Here is a 22,888-nt window from a genome sequence, read left to right on the forward strand (position 1 = left end):
AGGGAAGATGGGCTGGATTTGGCAATGGGATTGAGGTACCATTAGTAAATAAAAAGTATGAGACTGAAATAATGCCAAGCAGAAGTTTGGACTGCAGGTTATAAACTGCTTTCCCTATCAGGGGTTGACAGAGTATAGAAAAACAGAAAGGGCTGGGGGAGCTCCAAGTGAAGGACAAACTCTTGTAGAATTTTAGTGGCATCTGGCGCTGAATCTATTGTTAAAAAAATGTCTAATTAGTAGGATATATAAAGTACTGCATGATGGGCGGCCACAGTGGTGCAGCGGTTAGCATTGCCGCCTCACAGCAAAAGGTTCTCTGGTTCGATCCTCGGCTAGGGTGCCTTCTGTGCGGAGTCTGCATGTCCTCCTGTGGTCATGTGGGTTTCCTCCGGGTGCTCCAGCTTCCTCCCACATCCCAAAGACATGCTATAGGTGGATTGGATACTCTAAATTGGCCCTAGGTGTGTGTGTGTGCAGAGTCTGCATGTCCTCCTGTGGACATGTGGGTTTCCTCCGGGTGCTCCAGCTTCCTCCCACATCCCAAAGACATGCTATAGGTGGACTGGATACTCTAAATTAGCCCTAGGTGTGTGTGTGTGTGTGTGTGTGTGTGTGTATGTGTGTGTGTATATATGTGCGCGCGTGTATATATGTGAGCGCGTGTATATATGTGCGCGCGTGTGCCGGGCTGGCAACTTGACACCATAAAACTCTACTGCCAATCATGAGCGGATAGGTGATCTGCTGTGGTGACACCTAACCCGGAAAAGCCGAAAGAAGAAGAAGATAAAGTACTGCATGATAATTATACAAATCGATCAAATGAGGTTAGAAAATATTTAGAAAAGAGAACTGGGAAGAAATATGTAAGGCTCCCAAGTATGCAATAATGTCCAGAAGACTTAGGAATTTTGTATGGAAGTGTCAGCTGAACTACTTTGAAACCTCAAGCAGACTTGAGGACTCATCTCAAGCACACAGCAAATGTTGGAGGTGTGATGGGAAAGTGAATAGAGCATTTTTTTTTTTTGCTGCTGTTCTTAAGGAATGCAATGAACTGGCAGTTTTTAAAAATTCCATACAGAGTACCATGATATAAATTTGAAGGGAATAAATGACTGTAACAAAGGAAGTCATTTTTTGAGTTGAGATACAAGATCAGAATTGTCTAGACATAGTAAGACCTTCCAAAGTTTAATGTTACTGGATACCAAAAAGAAATTACAAGAAAATGGAAATCAAAATTTATTCTTAGTGCAAAAGGGAGTTATTTTTTCTCCCTACAGCTTACTCTTAGCTGCCACCAGCTCCTCTTCTCATTCAACAGATCAGCCCAGATCCACCTTAGCCTTCTTCAGTCTCAAAATAACTCGCGCTTGGGACTAGCGATGAGACTCAGGGCTCTGGTGTAGAGTTATACTGCTGCCACGGGAGTGTCAATGAATCCTTGCCAGCTCCACTACCAAGGCCCTCTAGAGGTACACTTACAAACTCCCAAACAGGCAGCACACCTGAAATGCTTGTACACTGCTTAATGCAGTGAGAATAAGCTGTCTCCCTCCCCAAAGGACAAGAAACCCAGATATACTACACAGAACAATAACAATGGAAGCTGTTTTTTCTATTAATGTAAGTAATCCCATCTTACAGATTAAAACATGATGCTTTAATTAAGATGTTTAAAAAATAAAAATGACTAATTTAATGGATTTATATAGTATGTTTGACTGTGACAGAGTCTTCTTAGGACAACCCATGGGACTTGAAAGACTCATTCCCCTTACACTCTTTGGGGTTTCTGGAACCCAGTGACTCTGCTCCTTTGTTCTTAAAAAGTTGCTGAAGACTGAGGAACTCCTGCTTATTTCTCCCTGACAACCTTAGCATTCTTCTGAACATGCGTATCAAATAAATTTACCAGCTAATGAAGGATTCTGTAGTGCTTGCTGGACATCATACAGCAACCCCAAACCATGTAAAAATGTAGGACGCCACAATACTAGGCCTGATGCCACCAGCCTAGCATGGTCCTGTTGCCTAATTAATAGCAATATCCAAGTACTGGTGGACCCATTCCTCAACCTCTTCAACCTGAGTGTAGCAACTGTCTTTGTTCCATGGAAGTGGTGCACAGCTGTTTTGATGCAATTGTAAGTGTGGCCCCACCACAGACCAGAATTACAAATCTATCAGCCTAACAACTGATACATACACACACACACACGTATATATATATATATATATATATATATATATATATATATATATATATATATATATTCACTTTATAACACTGAAAGTTCAAAACACTGAAAATGAGAAAACTTCATAAAACAGAAGACCAAAACACTGAAACTTCAAAACACAAACTCAAAGCACTGAAAACACATATTGTACATATACTGAGTTTAAACAACATAAATCATAGCACTTTCCACCAAGTGTAAGCAAGGGGGTCTGTACCCCCCCCCCCACACACACACACGCCCCTTGCTACTTAAATATATCAACTCCAAGATTACACTTGGTGTATGTGCTATGATTTATGTTGTTTCAACTCAGTATATGTATGATATGTGTTTTCAGTGTTTTGAGTTTTCAAGATTTTGAAGTTTCAGAGTTTCTGTGTTTTGATATTTCAGTGTTATGAAGTGAATCTATATATATACATACATATATATATATATATATATATATATATATATATATATATATACATACACATACACACACACATTTATATATATATATATATATATATATATATACATATATATATATATATATATATATATATAAATACACACACACACACACACACACACACACACACACACACACACACAGTTGCACTTCATAATCTCGAAATACTGAAATGTCGAATTTCAGTATTTCTAGACTATAAAGTCAAAAGTCCAGTTATGCGAAACTGCATAACAGCGAATGCGGAAATGTCGCATTTGCCATTATGTGTTTGCGTATGTGACATGCAGTTTGTGGATTTGGCTGGGGTTTGAGTAAGTACTGTTTTTGTAAGGGTATTGGGTAAGGATTTTAGTGTATGCGAGTGTGTGTAGTGGTGAGTTTTACGTGTTTGTGTGTTTAGTGTGACCTCGGAGTTAGTATATATAATTGGGGGGGGGCACAGCCCCCCAATGGGGGGTGCAGGCGGGCTTGCCCCCCCTGCTTTTAAGCAAGAATGTTTGTGTGTGTTTTAGTTTCATTGTGTTTGTTGGTTTGCTTTTTTGTAGTGTCAGCAGGTGTGTTTGCGTGTAGTGTTTTGTTTGCGTTACGTTTGTGGTTTGAAAGTTCGTGGTTTTAAAATTTTGGGTTTTTGATTTTTCGGCTATATAGTCACAAGATACTGAAATTCAATATTTCAGTATTTCGAGATTATAAAGTGAATCCATATGTACACGCACGCACACACAGACCCTCCTAGATGAATTTCAGTGAAGGATGTTCTTAAGGAACAGTTGGATTTCAATTCTGTAAGGGGTTATTTTTCTTAAGACACAAGATAGAAAAATCTTTTTCCATTTGGAGAAACATGACTTTCTACTGTTGTGTTTTCTTGTCTCCTGAAGCATGTCCTCAGATCCTGGGAGGGCATCCAAGATGATTTTTGGGGAGTGAGGGTGAATCAGTCTTTCCAGAAGTGAAAGTGAAACTGAAACTTTGATGCAATTGAAGGGTACCCTGAGAGAAGTCTATATAAGGCTGTCTGGGTATGTTCTGTAATAGTTAATGACTGGGGAGAGGCACTTTGTGAAAACCCTGAGAGCGGTAGATAAAGGGTAAAGCAGAAAACTGAAAGTGAGATGAAAAAGCAGAGAATCTGTGGAATTACCCGCAAATAAGATGAATGGGGATATGCAGCTATGCATGCTTCAAGTTTAGGAAAACTAGAAATGCTTGGGAAATGATAAAAGGAAGTAGAGTTTGCTGTGAAAGCATCATGAAAGATGGTACTTCTATAAAGGTGTCGTGATGGGCTAGGTTCAGAATAGGCATCCAAGTGTGCACTTCTCTGTGGAACAGAAAATGTCTTAAATAAAAAGCCTTTTTCCTATGTGCTTGTGTGTCACGGTTCTGTGGTGTCCTGGTTCAGTAGGTCCTGCAAAAAAGGGGGAAGAAGGTGAACCTGATTAATAGGGGGAGGGGTGTTACCCTCAATGATGGAAATTCCCTCCAAGACATCTTGTAAAACTGTTGAATAACAGATAATACCCACTTGTCTGCACTGTTGAATTCCCAGGCCAAAAGGGACAAAATCAGACTTTCCGACAAGGGAATTCTGGACTGAGAAAGGAGGGAGGGGGAAGCAGATAATCAAGCAGAGACTAAAGTCTGGAAAAAAAAGTTTTTTCAAGTTTGGAAACTCAAATATGTTTGTCATGAAATCTCCTCCTAGGTTACTTCCTGCCCCTCTAAGAGGGCTTCTGATCCCAGTGAACAAAGGAAGTGGTCTTAGCTGGGTAATTTCTTTGATACAAAAGTCCTGACATGAGAAAAATCTGTAAAATCCTGCATAACTTCTCTCTTCTCTTGCAAAGGCTTGAGCAGTTTAATGCAGAAGGTCCACATAAGAGTTCACTGTGAAGGCGGGATTCCAAAAGACTGGATTCAAAATTCTAGGGGATTGTGTGCAAATCTTCTAACAACAACTCCAGTTTCAGCATCTCTGAAAGATGCCTCCGCATCATCACAGCTGCAATTAATGGAATGTCTTGCAACTGTGTAGCCAGATATTACTTGTTACATAATGTCAGAAGACTTAAGGCTAGCCATAATCTGATTTAAATCCCCTAAAATGGACAAAATGTATTTTGTTGTTGAATCTAGTAATTTAAAGCAGTAAAGGAAAGAGTGCTAGGGGTGTAAACTTTCTTACCATACCTGTCCATGGCCCCTACTGTCTCTGTCAGATGGCAAAACATTACTTGCTGAAAGAAGCTTAGTAGGTTTGTCAGTAGAAATAGAAAAAGTAGAATCTGCTTTAGGACTTTTGTAGAACAACTTAAGGTCCTCAGGTGTCTTATAAAACCAGATTTCTTGGAAGCATGAGGAAGAGAACCAAGAAAATTAGAAGTAGATGCAAAAGCATCCAAGAATGCCTCAAAGACTGGAGGAACAGGGGAAGGCTTAGGTGCCACTACATTCAGGAAATTAAAGCACATTTTCTGTACAACCGTCACTTGCTTGTATTCCCAGTCAAAATGTTTCATCACTTAGTTTCTCCAAAATAAATTTCCTCAATGGGGGGGGGGGGGGGGGGGGGCATCATCATCAGAAGCAAGCTAACCAGCAGAACAGACATATAAGTATGCTGAGGAATTTTCATCTGAATCAGATTCCTCCTCAGATGAAGATTCACGTGGTCTCTTCTGAGAAGCATGTATATGCCCTGTGGGAATTTCACTTCCACCCATGCCTTTTTTTGAGATGTCTAATCAGGACAAACATGCTTTTTTTTGTTTCTTTTTCTTAGGGGAGATGTCAGTCCTTCTAATGTGTGGCAGGCCGGAATCTTGACAGATCTAGATCAAAATACCACCGACCTATTCCCTAACAAGGATTTGAGGAACAGCCTTCCTGTCCCGGCTGAAATCAACACCCTTAGTTCCCCTTCTCAACCATATCAGTATGAACAGTCCTAGATGTGCAAGAGTCAAGACGCCACACCAGTTTCCAGTAGAGTTAAAGTAGCAGGAGCCTGATAATAATCAGACATACAATGGATTCCTGCAGCATCAACAGGTGTGTACAAATCAAACTGGGTAGCAAATTGTTCAGGCCTACTTTTCTTGAACTTCTTTTCAGATGAGAGTAACAATTCTGAGTCTGAGGATTCCGCCATTTTGGTTTGTATTAAGGAGCTTCAGATGTTGGGTTTCTGAGAGTGTATTCAATGAAGAAAGTCAAGTAAGGAGGGTTTTAGGAACAAACGATTAGCAGATCTAACAGTTTCTGTAATTGTGTTTAGATTCTTGCAAATCACTGGTTGTGGAGGTCCCTCTGCCAACCATAGTCACAATTTCCTCTCTAACTGTACACTAACAAAGATTTTTGAGAAAAATGCAAGAAAAAGAAGATTCCCAAATGGGGCACTTATCAGAATAGGTGCAGACAATGGCAGTAGCCAACAACTACTACACGGAGAACAGATTGATGGGAGTTAAGAACCTGAGCTTGGACTGGCTTCAGATACTCTCGAGGATCTTACATTCCTATGGTCGCTTATGTATCTCTATGACCATGGGCTTAGGTCATATGCCAGACGTACAAATACAAGATTTTTGACTTTGGTATGTTGGCTGATCATCAGGTCACATTGACAAGATAACATCTAATGAACATGTGACATCCTTTTGCACTATAGGCTGTGGCTCAGTTCACTGATGTATCTTAAGTTAACCTGGGTTCTCTTCCCTAATTAGGATCTGTGGGATCTCCTCTGTGCCCACCGATATGAGGACTCTCAGTTCACCTCTATCTGCAATCTTCAAGGCCTCCAATGCCATATCTGCCTCCTCCTGGGTCTGAGTAGAGAGCATCTGACAAGGAAATAGATGTACCGTAGGTTTTGAAATCTTAGTGGTATGTACATTAAGAGTCAGAAAGGGACAACCAAGTCTCTAGCCTACGCCTTTTAAACTTTTTCTTAAGTAGTGAAGGTACATCCAGGAGATGGAATCATCCATATTGGGGTAGGCCAAGCATTTGAGATGTTGGGTCTCCAAGAAAGTGTGATTGAGGACAAATGGGACCACAAAGCTTTGGGTACAAAGGACTGGCAGATGGAATAAGCTTTGTAGTAGTATTCTGCTCTTAAGCAAAAAAGACAGTAATGCCAGTCTTTGTAAGGGATCTGTCTACTGTACTCTCACTTACTGCTCCTAGCTGGCATCTAATACCAGTAAGAAAAACACTTAAGAAATATACACTTATCTATGTATTTGAAGCAGTGATGCCAACAACCAAATTACAATCAGGCCAAGAGTCTGAGGAATTGCACTCGTATGTCTGCCTATATACTCCTACGTTTGCAAGCTGAGGCCACGTCGGACATATGATACCGGGAAGTTAAAGCTTTGGCACCCTGGCCAGACAACGGTGGTGTTACCTCATGTGTTAGAATACTGCAGCAGTGATTTCAGTTAGGACATGAAACTGTTTGGATTATCAAGCCTAATTAATAACTTGTGTTAGGAAGGAAAATATAAGGAAGCCTCAACTGTTTTTGTCATATATGGATTCCTTGCTGTTATCTGTGACATAAAATAGCACTGGCAGCTGATTTTCTTTATGTGCTGGAGTGGCACAAACAACCAAACAAGGTTTTAAAATAAAACAGACATATGCTTAGTTGATAACATGGGAAGAATAACTAGAAAAGAGCAGTCTAGAAAAGCGCATCACCATTATCACATCAAAGACCACCACCTCATATGGGGATTCTGCCAACAGTCATGTGGGATTCCCCATAACCTTACTTCACTACAAAAATGTACAGAATTTCATTTGTCTGCTTACCTCTATGAAAGGCTTAGCAACTTTTGCTGAAATGTTTTCATACGGAGACGGTTCCTGAGACAGTACTACAAACTCTTCTGCCTTTACACGAAAACCAGAATCTTCATTAGGAGAATGTACTTCAAATAACTCTTGGATGGTTTGCTAAATATTTAAAAACAAAAACATGTAACAAAACAGATTTTCAACTCTGCTCAAAAATACATCTCTTCCATAAAACTATATATAAAAAACAAACATATTTTTTGTATTCTAAGCAAACCAAGCTGCCTACACACCACTTGCAGGTACCTCTACCACCATTTGAATGAAAACTCGTAAGATTCACCTAGAGCATAAGGGGAATAAAACATTTGTTCATCTAAAAGTTTAAATTCTGCCTAAACCTGTGCCACATATTTTATTCTAGTGTTAAAATGGTTAAGCCTCAACAATCAACTAGTCATGAGAAATATTCATCAACTTTGACACTATAACTTGCTAACAAACTTTAAGTAAATTTACACAGCTGTATAGAACAACCAGAGCTACAAACACAGGATTTTTAAGTGGAACGCACAAAGTCTAGATATATACAAGCACTTGACAAAAATCTGCATAAAGCACATGCAAAATTAACTAAAAAATGTAAACAGCAGTTTTATGTATCACAGCTATGATAACAAATATAGTTGCAAGTACTGAAAACTTCTGGAAGACTCTCAATGTTGATCAAGAATGAATGCAGGAATGGTTAAGGAAAGGTGAATTCAAACCAAGAAATGAAGGGTTCCCATCAGCATTTTGAATGTTGAAAACGCCGAATTTAATTTAATCCAACTGAAACGTTCAAAATCTCAAGAGCGAACTGACGGAACATCGATTTCTTTCCCAGGGAAAGAAATCGGTGGGCCATTATCGGAGTTTGCTATTTCCTCCACTGTGGTGCGGTCTCGGAGTTGGTATATTTAAGTAGGGGGGGGTGTGGGGGCACAGCCCCCCCACGTTGGGGGGGGGGTGGAGTGAAGCCCCCTTCTGTCAGTGTTTAAAGTATTGAAAATTCTTTTTTTTTTTTTTTTTTTTTTTCTTTGCACGAAACACAGATTTCTTTCCCTGGGAAAGAAATCTATTTTCTGTCAGTTCGCTCTTTTGAGATTTCGAACATTTCAGTTCGATTAAATTGCATTCAGCGTTTTCAGCATTCAATCTTCTGATATAGACTCGAAATTGGCAGCCCAAGACAGTGGGCTACATACACGCTGGTTTACAAAGTCCATTGAACATGTGGGAGAAACAGAGAAATGCAGGTTTTGTAAAACCAAATTGGAAACAGTCACACACCTTGTTGCTGGCTGCGACACACTAGTGGCAGAAGGACTGTAAACTGAAAGGCATAATAATGTGGCGAGACTGTTGCACTGGGGACTGTGCAAACATTATGGCATCAAAGTGGCTGAAAAACACTGGAAACATGAGCCACAAAGCATCATAGAAAATGATGAAGTTTATATCACAAGGGATCACCCATTACCAACAGTTCAAAACATAGATGCTAGGAAACCGGATACAGTGTTCCAAGAAAAGAAGACAAAAGTAGCATTGATCATTGAAATCACCACACTCAGTGACTACAGTGTCTTGCATAGAGAGACACAAAGTCATAAAATACCAAGATTTGCAGGCAGAAACGAGAGCAATGTGGAAGAAAGACATCCAAACAGTTCCAGTAGTAGTAGAGCAACAGGGTCTTATAAAAAAGAAATTACAATCATATTTAGATATGTTACAATCCATGCAACCCTGTACGAATTGCAGGAGGAGTCATTACTGGGCACACATTGCAGGTACTGCAAAGAGCACTTTTGGCTGACATCAAAGACTAAAACAATACTAATTTCATGAATTTTAATCATACTTTGACTTGGGAACGGGGTCCATTCCTGTCATGGTATTAGAAACCCAAAAGATTTGGAGAAATTAGAAATGGCAATGCTATATTACCTTGCACAATCACATGTGAAAATATCTGTCATGGATGCAATTTAATAACAGAAGCTGCAAAAGAAAGTGCAATTTTATACAGAAAACAATGAAAAGTTACACTTGTTTAACTCAATGTGTACTTTATACTTCAAACAGCAGTCAAGTAATGACTTAACTATTCCTCCCCTTTAGAAGAAAACCATATTTTCTGCTCCCTACTGCATCCTCTTCCCTAGGAAGAAGCTCCTATAAGCATGTCGCTGAAAGAAGGATGCAATTATGACCCATAATAAGAGACGATGTACGTTTCCCCTTCACCTTTAGCCTTCCCTGAGAATGAAACGTATATAAGAATATGTCGGCATACATACACATGCATTTATCGGCTAAAGCAGGAGATAGTAGTTGTCGCTTTCGTGTTAGGACATGAATAAACAAATCTTAGTGGGTTTTGCTCAAGCAACTTTATTTTATACAAAAACATTACTATAGAGGCTTACTGACTACAACTTGTGTAACTTGTATACAGACTAACAAGTGTGATCATGCATGTTCATTCTCTACCTGCTTCTACAAAATGGCTAGAATTTATACGTGCACGTATAGCCTCATATGCTTCTTAAAGATACAGCACACATATGTTACACTCTGATCTACATCCTCACTCTTACAGAAATAGATCATGCAATTTGTCATGAGATTATCTGGCATGCAGAAATCACAGGTAATCTACAGACATGGTTTATACAATACTAAATACACATATATAGAATCAAGTCCACGTTGCTGCGTATTTCACACTAGGCCTAGAAACGTGTCCTTATTGTGTGACATCAAACTGGGAATTAGATTTAGCAACTGGGACGGTTTCTGCAAAATGGTTGACCTACGAAATGTTCACTTAACTTTCTGGAACAGAATCAGACTTCTGAACAGATTCTAGTCTAGAAACAGTGTCTGACTCATTCTTTGATTTAGAGTTTGCATGACAGATACATTGTTGTGACTGCAATGATGATTCTGATACAGGAAGATGTCTGCGATTCCTCTTGTACTCCACACCCTCTAATCTAACAAATAGGATCTTGGCTCGGCACAGATGCCTGTAATCTCTCCTATTCGATCAAAACCTTTCATCTGGATTCATACAGTCTCTCCTTCACTCAACGGACGAAGTAATCTGCTCGATCTGTCATAACTAGATTTCTGGATATTATGATTCTTAAACAATTAAGCCTTGATGGCTTTATTGTTCTTAGGTTTAGGATGCAGCTAACTTGAAGAAAAAATGTTTCTTATCCAAAAAAAGACCTGCTGCCTGACAACTATCTACTTGTTTCATGGGGAAAACATGATCAAAGTAAAAAATGAAAAGCAAACAAGAAACAAGCTCAAGATACATTGCTTAAAGGATTACTGTACAGGTTATGGACCACACATGATTGGCATTCTGTTTAGTTTACAAGTAAACCCTGTAGAGATGACTGGAAGTCTCCAACAAGTGTCATGAGCTTTTTAAAATAATGTAATCCTGTCATTCAATACCCAAGGCTTATACATTATCTAGTTAAGTATTCTCTGCATGGCAACAACAGAAAGGCTTTCAATGTTGGCAATTCTTTAACAGTATGCTTATTAAAGCTTACTTGCATCTTACGATCTCAGACAAGCTTATGTTATGGTCATTAAAGCATTGCTACTTAAACACAGAGCAACAGGCACTTTGAGTAATAAGCATAAATCAACAGTACAAAAATATGACAAAAACCAGACCATTCTGCAAAATGATGAAAAGCCACTGTAGTACTTGTGTCTACCCTGGATGGGGGGACACTCTACACATGTTACACTGCATAACTACTCCTTGCCTTGCTTGGACACATCCAGAGTCACTACATGAGGGAGTGGGGTGCAACAAGTATGTCACAATTTGAAATGTCACTGGCTGACTGATGGCCCAGATACATTTGTCCTACCCCTCAACCTCAGAGCAAGAAATCTGGACAAAGCCTTACACAGAAGTGGGACAAAGGCCCAAAAATAAGGACAATTTTTAAATATTGCTCTTATAAACTTAGAAAGATAATAGAATAGGTCTTGCATTAGTATGAATTTTCAGAAGGGTATGAAATCTGAAACTCAAATGTCTGTCATTATTTTCTAACTTCAGTCTTTAATGATTTGTCACTTTTTTTGTTGTTTGCCTTTCGGCTTTTTCCCGGTAAGGGGTCACCACAGCGGAACTCCGATCCGCTAATGATTGGCAATAGATTTTTACAAAATGCCGAGGTGCCAGCTCGACGCCCAACCTTCAATGAAGGAACGCCCATTTACGCACGCATGTCTTTCGAACGCTACCCAACCGCAGGGAGGGCATGCAGATTCCACACAGAAGGCACTCCCAAGCCAAGCCAAATATCGAACGGGAGAACCTCTTACTGTGAGGTAACAATGCTACCGCCGTACCACCACGGAAACCTCTTTTTTGCCAAAAACACAACTTTATGAAAAATGGACCAAAAATGTGATGCAAAAATATAAAATAGCCACACAATACAGCTGGGAACCTGTCAAAGAAGGGACACTAACATTAGTACTTCTAACTTGAGCAGCTGACAAAATAAAAGAATCTACATGCATTTCAAGTAATCTATAACTTTGATTATTACAGTTATTTCTTAATTGTAAACCCTCCATGTTTTCTTACAACATTGCTATTTTGCGGAGGGATTATTAAGGGGAAGAGCAACATTATGAGCCAAAATCAGGGACAGTTGAGAGGCTGGCTATGCCTAATTCTATAAAGCAATTTATTTGCATGTACCTCTCAACATGTTAATGCAATAAATCTGGACAAGGCCAAATATATTGAGGGAACATACAAACAGTGCTAAAAATTGCTCTTGTATAAACTGAGACAGTTGATAGAATAACAGGTCTTACTTTAGCATGCATTTTTCTAAAGGTTATAAAGTCTGAAATTCAGTGTATCATTATTTAGTGACTTAATTCCTAAATGATTTGCAAGAAAACTACAAATTTTATGAGGAACAAACCAAAAATAAGAAGCAAAAATGTATTAATATTTTGAAAATCTGGACAGTTGGGAGGTATAATTCAGCTGAGCCTCTGAGTTTGTCGCCATTCCCCCTCACAAAATCATCGTCAAATGGAGCCTCTGCAGCCATTCCAATGATCCATTGCTTGGCTATTTCACTCCATTTACCATAAACACTAATGTGCATACTGCTTTACTTCTATGATGATTTGGACTTCATTTGAAAGTTTTATTTTGCATTTTAAGGCACAAACACTAAGACATCTGCTAAACAAAGCAATGCAGTCTCACAATGAAAACAGATTTAGCATTAAAACTTCTCTGCCCTTGAAACTCACATTCATTGAAACAGCATTGAAACCCACATTCAAAGAAAATACATTTTGCCAGTGGCAAATAAAGATTAATTTTGGGATGTTTTCAAATCATAGGTTCCTTGCATATGAAACATACATGTGCTCTTTGATACACCTTTCTGACTGTACTAAATTATATTCCTTGTACAATACAGTACAATTGTTAGAGGGCATTTTAAATTTGTTTTGAACAATTTTCCAGTAAGCAATGAAACAAAACGCATGCACCCGTAATGACTAAACTGCCCAGTTCAGAACATTTCCATCATAAAAGTCTACTCAGACTTCTGCAGTCTGCCATTATCAGTAAATATGCACAATTCTACAGTCCACCATTATCAGTAAATATGCACAATTTTACAGTCCATTATCAATAAATATGCACAAACTCTGAAGTAAAAGTCATCTAAATAATTCCACATTAAAGAAATTTGTAACTAATGAAGAGGTTGCTGTTAGCAAACACCTTTATATTTCATGGTTTCATCGAAAAAAAGAGTCTGTTGCCCCTGAGGAATAAACTGTCTATATTACATTAAAAAATTGATAAGCTAGTAATATTGCAAGAGGAAATGGATGGCAAACTGATAACAGGCTCATAGTTAGTATCTTCACCAAGGAGGACATTCTTAGTATGGCAGCATCCACTCCTTGGAGTAGAACCCACAGTCTTCTGCATCAACAGCAAGTACACAACCTCAGCTCCTTGTAAAATCTACTCAATACTCAACTGCGTCTCAACTACGCAGCACAAGAAATCTGGAAAAAGCTAACATTTATTGTGTGTGTGTGTGTGTGTGTGTGTGTGTGTGTGTATGGGGGGGGGGGGTCAAAAGCCCAAAACCAGGGACACATTAAACATTGCTTGCATAATCTTGGAAAGTTGCTACAATAAAATGCTGTGTTACCACCATACATTTTACTGCCAAGATCCCTGAGCAAAACAGTCAGAGCAACATACCATTAAGCCAAATCAGCTGCTTTGTCAAAGAGAAATGCTGTTACCACCATACATTTTACTGACAAGGTCCCTGTGCAAAACAGTCAGAGCAACATACCACTATGCCAAATCAGCTGCATTGTGAAAGAGAGGAAGACTGAAACTTAATTGGCTATCATATAGTGAATTCAGTTCTCACCATAGCTGTCAACCTCTTAATACAAAACACCTGGACAAACCTAGTAATGAGGGAATACAGCCCTCAAACATATTCAGTGAATTCAGTTCTTGCTATAACCTTAGCACAAAAAACCTGGACAAAGCCAATAATGGGGGAATACAGTCTGTGGAATATGTAAAGAATTAAACATTCAGAAACCTAAGTCTGAAATTCAAATGCCTGTCACTTTTATTTAACATTTCAAATGCAATGTCATTATATAATCAAACCAATCACTATCAATAAGAAGTCATTAACACCTTCTGAGACAGTATACCCCCAAAGCACCATCCCTTATTTCTTATCCTTCAAATAACATTTCTTCTTGCCAGTCCTCTTTGGTCCCTTTAGGGCAACCTTCTCTATTGCAGTTTCATCTATAACCCACAACCACTACCTCAGCTCAGATATATAGATTTCTGGTTCATAATCTAATTCCAATTCCTCTGCTCACTGCAAAGTTCGTAGCATCTTATCCAGTTTCCATCACTCGGTAAGTTTAATGCCATAAACGTAACCAGCTATGCACAGTTCCCCCTCCCCTGGCATACTTAGCAGAATGAAATTCTAGATTCATAGATTTCACTGTATATACTAGGCTGATGACCACTGAGGCCTTCATCAGCTAGCCGGATGCAACCCAAACTTATCCCATGGGCTATTCTGTCTTAGCGATTGTTTTAAGAGGTATGCTACTTAGGACAAGATTTAACTGCTGCCTCTGTCGATCACAGATGTCTGTGTCAGACTAGTGATGAATTTCAGATTTCCCATCCACTTTTACAGAAAAAGGGAAGTGTATTTTCCACAATGGCAGTCATGTGTTTCCCAGTCTCCTGGATGGAAAATTAACTTTTCTTCCTGCACAAACAAATTGCACATGCTTCATTTGCCTGTTGTTCTGTACCCACCAACAACACCACCACCACTGCCACCAACAACATTATTAACTTATTTGTTAACCAGGACAGTCTGACTTGGAACAAAAAAACTATTTTCAGCAAATGCCCAGGAAGAAATAATGCAGACATGTCTTTGTAACATGGGAGGACACAAAAGCAAACCCACACAAACACAGGGAGAAGATGCAGATCCAACACAGAAGGCACCCCAGCCAAGAATCAAACCTGAGAGCCTACAGCTGTGAGGCAACAATGCTACCACTGCACCATCAAACATCAAGCATTTAAATATTTAGAAACCACAGATATTGGAATGGAATAGAAACCAGGTGTTCTCACCATGAATGCAGTCAAAAACCAGAAGTCCAATACAATGGAATAGTTCGAAACATTCACCAAAACTCCAATAATAATCCAAAAGCAGGTTTAATAAAATGTGAGCGCTTTCGCGTAGTATCTACTAAGCTTCATCAGACAGATTTTTTATTACATTTCAAACCACAGATATTATGAGGAACAGAACAGATCAAATATGAGGCAAAAATCTGCAATTTTTTTTACAAATGGTGGTGGGTAGGGAATTCAGGCCCTTAACACCTGCATACAAGGTACAGGGTTCAAGCCTGAGGTATTCTCTACTACACCACCATGAGTTTGCTCTAGCCACCAGTATATAGTAACTGGGGCCACACACACACACACACACACACACACACACACACACACACACACACACACACACACACACCTTGTCGCCAAACAGGACGAGCTAAATAACTGCTTCCACACACACTCTGCATGCTTACCTTGTCGCCGAACAGCCCCAGCCCCACCGACGACCTAAATAACTGCTTTCACGATATCCACCCAGCCCCGACGACCTAAATAACTGCTTCCATTTACTGCTCGGTTGCCACCGATATCTGAACAGCCCCTTTACCTGTATTCCTTGCACGATTGGTCCATCCTTGCAGTCCAAATCCGCGATTGGTCCTGCCTGCAACTGCTGCAGTCCGGAGTGCCTCCACTTCATGACGTCATTGCCGCACAGACTTCTGGGCATCTTGGGGCTGAGATGCCTTTCCCCTTATCTAGACTGCTGAGAAAGCAGTCTGAGAGCGTGTGCGCATGCGTGCATGTCCGAGAATTGATTTTGTGGTCCTGTTCTGTTTTTTCATTTGTTTTTTTAGGTGGGAGGGCTGCAGTCCTATGGCACGAGCCGCCCTTGATAGGAAGCATAGTTGTAGTTTGCCTGGAAAGTAGTCTTTGAGCCGGTGAGCCAAGAATATCATCACAGGGTATGTTTCTGAGATTAAGCAAATTCAAGAATACATTGGTATTGTCACACTGACTTTTCAAGTAATTGCTTTCCCCTCTGTACTGTATGTTCAGCTAGACCATTGGACTGAGGATATTCAGGACTACAAGTGACACGTACAAAGTCCCATTCTTTTGCAAATTTCTGAAACAGTTGGCAAGTGAATTGTACACCATTGTCAGAAAAAAAAGTTTGTGTGGACCACCATGAACTGAGGAATGACATTTCAACTTAGTAATAACAGCAGTTGATGTTAAGTTGGGTAGTAAATCAATCTCAAACCAATTCGAATAAGAGTCTACTAAAACTAAGTAGTGTTGACTGTTCCACTCAAAGATATCAGCTGCTACAGAAGACCAAGGTAGTTCAGGAATTGGACTTAGCTGAAGTGGTTCCCTTTGCAAATGTGGCCTATTATTATTGCATACTGAACAAGAAGAAAAAACTCTATCAATGTATTTTAATAATGAAGGCCAAAATACTAATTCTCTTGCTGTTCTCTTGGTGGATGAGTATCCTGGGTGACCATGAAGAAAAATCTGAATATATTCTTGCTGTAAGGAAGCAGGAACAACAATTTTAGGACCTTTGAAAATAACGCCATCTTCCCTCAACAATTCATCTCTGCAAGGAAAATACGCTTGCACCTCAGGCGATACAGTAAATTGCTTTGACAGCCATACGACATTAATATAGTGACTGAGCTTCTATGAAAATGGATCAGTCTGAGTGTGATCTCTTAACTCATCACGTCTAGTGGTGGAAAAAGTAAGCACTGACATCACATTAAAGTCAAAAGTCTCTGCATCAGGCTGTTCTGTTGTATGTCTAGGCAATCTGGATAAGGTATCAGCCAGACAGAGCAATTTGCCTTTAGTGTAGACCAATTTGAAATTGTTCTTTTGCAATTTGTGCATCATTCTTTGTAATCTCACTAGAGCAGAACGCATAGGCTTCTTTAGAACAGTAACTCAAGAATGATGATCAGTTTCAATCTGGATAGCTCGACCATAAATATAATCATGAAACTTGGAACATGCAAATATTATAGCCAAAAGCTCTTTCTCAATTTCAGCATACTGCATCTCAGTTTGGGTTAGTGTTCTAGATGCATAGGCTACTGGTCTGCCCTCGAAGTAAAGCTTTGCCTGGGGCAAACTTTGAAGCATCACAGGAAAGAATAACTGGTTTGTTCACATCATAGTATGTTAACATAGGTGGGGTGGCAATTTTCTGCTTAACGTCTTCAAACACCTTCCGATGATGTTCCAATTATGACCATGCAACATTTTTGCATGTTAGCTACCTTAAAGGTGCTGACAACTCACTAAAGTCTGATATAAATTTGGCTAAATAGTTGACCATGCCCAGAAAACGTAAACCTTGCACACTGTCTGGCACTGAAATCTCTAGAATAGCTGCTTGTTTGGTCGGGTGAGGTCTCAAGCCTCTACTTGTAAACAAATGTCCTACGTCCATAACTTCTGGAAGCCTGAATCTGCACTTCAGAGGATTGAGCTTCAAGTTCACTTCATGTGTTCTGTCTAGAACTTTCTTGAGGTTTCTGTCATGGTCTGCTTCACCATTGCCTCCAACCAAGAGATCATCTACTATTACGGCACAAAGATAACCCGAAAAAAAATGTCCTCTGGATACTGAAAAACTTGCAGAATTTACTCCATATGGCATCCTTAGGAATCTGTATCTGGCAAACAGTTCCAAAAGTAGTTAGAAATGAGGATTTGCAATCAAGCAACACTTGCCAAAATGAACTCTGCATCCAAAACAGAAAATACAGTGGCATTCGGTATTAAAGCTGCAACTTCAACTGTGCCCATTGGATGATACGGTCTCTTTTATGCTTTGTTCATATTGATTGGGTCAATGCATATTCTGACTTCATTTGAGGCTTTTTTGTGAGCAGCTACCATGGACGACACCCATTCAGTTGGTTCTGTGACTGGACACATCACACCTTGCTGCACCATTTTATCCAACTGAGCTTTAACTTTATCTTACATAGCTATCAGATCTCTTCTTGCTGGTCTGAATACTGGAGTGACCTTGAGGTGTAACTTCATGGAATACACAACTGGAGTTTTGCCTAATTTGTCATCGAAAACGTCAGCATATCTGAGAAAATGGTTTCAGAGAAATTAGAACTCGGAACTGCACTCACATGATGAACTTCTTTAACAAAAGAAAGCAGATTTCTTCTTAAACTAAATATGAGACCCAATAAAGATTGAACTCGTCTTCGGACTATGTAGAATAACAAGTTGTAACAGTTCTCGGCCAGATAACATGAAAGAATCATTAAACCTTCGGTTTGAATTTCTTCACCTCTATAAGCAAAAAGTCTCGAACTGCTGGTTACAGTGAGTTATTAGTTCTCACTCTTGCAAATGTGTCTGCTGATATAACAATACACTTTGATCCAGTGTCTACTTTGAGCTCTGTGGATTTTCCATTGATCCAGACAGTACAAAACACTTCACTTCCTGTTAATAAGTTTACTGCATCAACTCTTTCACCAAGCACTGATGCATCATATGTACCATCTACAATGAAAGCTGACTGTTTCTGCTCTACTTGATGTTGTGTCTTTTGGCTTTTTCCCGGTTAGGGGTCGCCACAGCAGAACTCCAGTCTGCTAATGATTGGCAGTAGATTTTTACATGCTGAGTTGCCGGCCCTGAAGCACAACCTTCAATGAAGGTACGCCCATTCACGCATGTCTCCACACAGAAGACGCTCTAGCTGAGAATCGATCAGGACAACGTCTTACTGTGAGGCGACAACGTTACCACAGCACCATCACCGCAGTCAAACTTGCTGTTTTGTGTGACCTTTCTTTACAACTGTGTGAGGCTTACTTGATTTACAAAACTTTTGGAAATGGTTCAATTTTTTTACACCTGTGACATTGCTGAAGTGATCCCAGGGGTGTACTTTGTTACCCATCCACTCGTCAAGGTTTCTCTTGAAAAGTGTTAGTGAGGAGCTCTGTCTAATGTAGTTTGGAATTTTGTTCCAAAGCATGGGGAGTCTCTGTGACAGGAATCTATCCCTCAAGGATGCTCTATTTATTGTTGTGGCAAGGTTTAGCTCACTAGGGCGCGTGGCTCGCAGTGACTTGGATTTTTTTAGGTGGAGCATGTCCATCAGTTCTGAGTTGGACATGGCTTTGTAAGTCAGGCAGACATCACCTCTGAGTAAGCGATATGCCACTGAGTACAGCCAGAGTTTTTTCAGTTGGGCTGCATAGGACATATGTTTGAAGCCAGTAATACTCTTGGTGAGATAGTTTTGTGGTCTCTCCAGCTGTTGGAAGTGTCTTGTGAGGTACATCCCAAATGGGGCATTGTACTCTTTGAAGGGTCTGATGAGTGACGAGTAGAAGGGCACTATAACCTATTGATTTCTAGATGAGAACCCTTTAGTAATTAGATGGGCCACATAGTAGGATTTCCTAACTACTTTGGCAATATGATTGTCAAAGGAGAGATTACGATCTACCTTGGTCCCCAGACCTCTTATTACCTCTTCTGTATTAAGGGGGCTGCCACCTATGTGGTACTTCGTGGGTGTTTTGTTTTTCCCAAATGGGATGACTATGCATTTTTTGGCATTTAGCTTGAGGCCATAACTTTTGACACCAGGTGTCTCTCTCAGTAAGGCCCTTTTGGAGGATGTTCGTGTCAGCCAGAGAGTCAGTTATAGCTCCCAGTTAGCAGTCATCAGCAAACTTGGTTAGCCATCGTCCTCCTGTGTTTGCCAGTACTTCAGAGAAGTATATGCCGAACAGAAGGGGTCCCAGGACTAAGCCTTGCGGGACACCACTTGTGACTGGTTTAGAGTCGGACCTGGAGCCACTAGTCTTACCATGTGAGTTCTGTCTGTAAGCCAGTTGGCAACCCAACTCATGACGTAGGGGCTTATGTTCAGGCTGGTGAGTTTTTCTATAATACCCGAGTGGGGAATGGTGTCGAAAGGCTTGGCGAGGTCAAGGTAGGTTGTGAGAACAACCTTTCACTTGTCTATGGCCTTGGTGACTGTCTCAAAGAAGTCAACCAGGTTTAGTAGGCATGATCTGCCCTTAACAAAGCTGAACTGGGTCAGGTCAAGTGTTTGGAGGTTCCCAATGTCTTTGTTAATGAGTTCCATGATGATGCGCTCCACAGCCTTGCAGACCAGGCTACTCAGGCTTATGGATCGATAGTTACCAGGGTCAGTTGTGGCCCCTCCTTTGTGGAGTGGAATAACAGTTGCTGTGTGCCATTCTATGGGCATGTAGCCTGTGGAGAGGCTGAGGTTGAACAGCGTGTTTAGATGGGGGGTTAGTTTGTTCTGTAGTTCGTGCAAGACACAGCCTGGGTCACCATCTGGCCCCATTGACGCTGTGTTTTTGGCTTCTGAAAGGGCTATTTTCACCTGTGCATCTGTGATTTCCAGGACACTACACTTTTCCAGTATTGAGAAATCACAAAGCAGGCTGGTGTTACAAGAAACAAGGATAACATTTATTCTTAAGCGCTTTCGTTACAAATTACAGTTGACTTCTTCAGAAAGAATGCCTCCACCCAACTCCTTAAATACTCTTTACAAACACATTCCAAACCAATATGTAAAAAACACCATAGGCATTTAAAGGTACAGACTCCCCATTTGCTCCACAATTATACATGCAAGATAAAAACAAACTGACTATAAAACATGATTCAACATGTACTTTAAACTTAGTATTTTGACATCATAAAGTGAACAATTGAATAAAAAAATTAACAATTAGAGGAAAAAATCAACAATTAGATAAAAAAATTAGATAAAAAAAATCAGCTTTTAACCTCAAAAAGCTGGTTATTGAAACCATTTCATTCAACCCTGGAAAAATATTGGCGTTGACCCTTAATTGCCGTAACATTTCTTTGTATTCAAGCCAGTAATCCATAGGACCTCCTCTCTCATCCATAGTCAGCTGTTCAAGAACTGTGAATTTAAAATTGTGACCTGGGTGGGTATTGACATGCTTGGCCAGTGAATTTTTTAGGTTCATTTTCCTAATGTCATATAAATGCTGGTAAATTCGTGTACAAAAGGCATTTTTGGTCTTGCCTATATAAAAACAGGCATACTTCTGACAAATACCAGCATATATGACATTCTTGCTGCTACAGTTGTACTTACACTGAAATTTCACCCATCCATATCCGTTAAGAAAAACACTGTCACCTTCCAAAATATACTTGCAGTGAGTACACTGCTTGCATTTGGACATTCTCCCTAATGCTCCAGCCGTATTGACCACCTTTCCTCCTCTCTAAGATATTTTTAACACTAGTGTCTTTTCTGTACACTACCACATGGGCTTCCCGTACTCTCTCTCTTATGGCATTGTCTCCTGCCAAAATAAACCAGTTCTTGCAGACAATGTCCCGAATCTGTGGGAACTAAGGGGTGTAAGTTAATATAAAACCATGGTTAAAATGACCAGAGGATGAATCCCTGCTCTCCAAAGGAACACACAATCTGGAGATGTCAACCCTAGTAAGGGATAAAAATGTCCCTCAAGTCTCTTCCTAGTCACTTCATCAAGAAGAGGTAACACAAATTGCTCAGGGTAACCTCTTTGTACCAACATATTCAATAAAACTTCCCTTTCTGCATAAAAATCATTGATCCTGCTAGTTATACGGCCAACCTCACTCCCTGCACCTTAACCAGGGAGTGTTTCTGATGTACAGGATGCCCGCTCTCATAATGAAGAAGGGAGTTCGAATAGGTTGGTTTTCGATATATGGTAGAATAAAATTGTGCAGAAGTATAATCCTTGCTAATCCTGATGTCCAGGTAACTGATGGAATCAACATGAGTTTCCATAGTGAATTCCAGAAATGTAGTGCTAGAATTGAGGAACAACAAAAATTCATTCAACTGGTCGTGGTTACCTTTCCATAAAATCAGGATGTCATCAAGGTACTGTCCATAAAACTTACACCATGACATCCCTGTAGATGGAAAAACTATGGAAAGTTCCCACTGAGTCAGTACTATGTTCTCAAAAACTGGGGCACAGGCTGCACCCATAGCCACACCTGTACTCTGTTTGAACAATTGACCCTCATAGATTACAAAACTATTCTCCAAAACAAGTTCCATCAAAGTTCTCAGTCAAAATTTTGGTATGTGAAAAATTGGTATGCTGACATAGAAAATCATAAAACATATCCACACCTTCTGTGCAAGGTATTACATTAAATAAATCCTTCATGTCTATAGTGGAAAAAATAATGTCATTGCCAAAGTATTCCTGCTTTATTTTTTGAGACAATCCCAGGAGTCCCTGATGATATGTGAAAAAGAACAGTTCTTTAACTGTATGTCTAAGAACTTAGCTATTGGGAGAGTCTTAGATCCTTTTGCATCCACAATTGGTCTTAAGGGTGGGTGTGAGATATTCTTGTGGACCTTAGGGATCCCGAAAATAGTGGGAATCCTCATGCTTTTGCGTACGGTAGTTGAATTCTACTTCTGAAATTTGGTTGTTCAAAAGTAAATCCACGAGGACCGTATCAACATGACTGTATGCAATA

General features: G+C 39.9%; 1 protein-coding gene across 3 annotated transcripts in view; it reads right to left on the reverse strand.

Moving 5' to 3' along the window:
* EP400 (E1A binding protein p400) overlaps positions 1-22,888 on the reverse strand; it is a 3,509,270-nt gene that overhangs the window by 1,399,530 nt on the left and 2,086,852 nt on the right. For all 3 annotated transcript variants that reach the window (XM_044065578.1, XM_044065569.1, XM_044065563.1), the window contains one exon: positions 7,540-7,683. In XM_044065578.1, coding sequence (XP_043921513.1) covers positions 7,540-7,683 — 144 coding nt within the window. The remainder of the gene's footprint in view (positions 1-7,539; positions 7,684-22,888) is intronic.

This window comes from Protopterus annectens, chromosome 1.part0 (genome assembly GCF_019279795.1).
Source record: "Protopterus annectens isolate FY-2018-M chromosome 1.part0, PAN1.0, whole genome shotgun sequence".
NCBI lineage: Eukaryota > Metazoa > Chordata > Ceratodontiformes > Protopteridae > Protopterus > Protopterus annectens.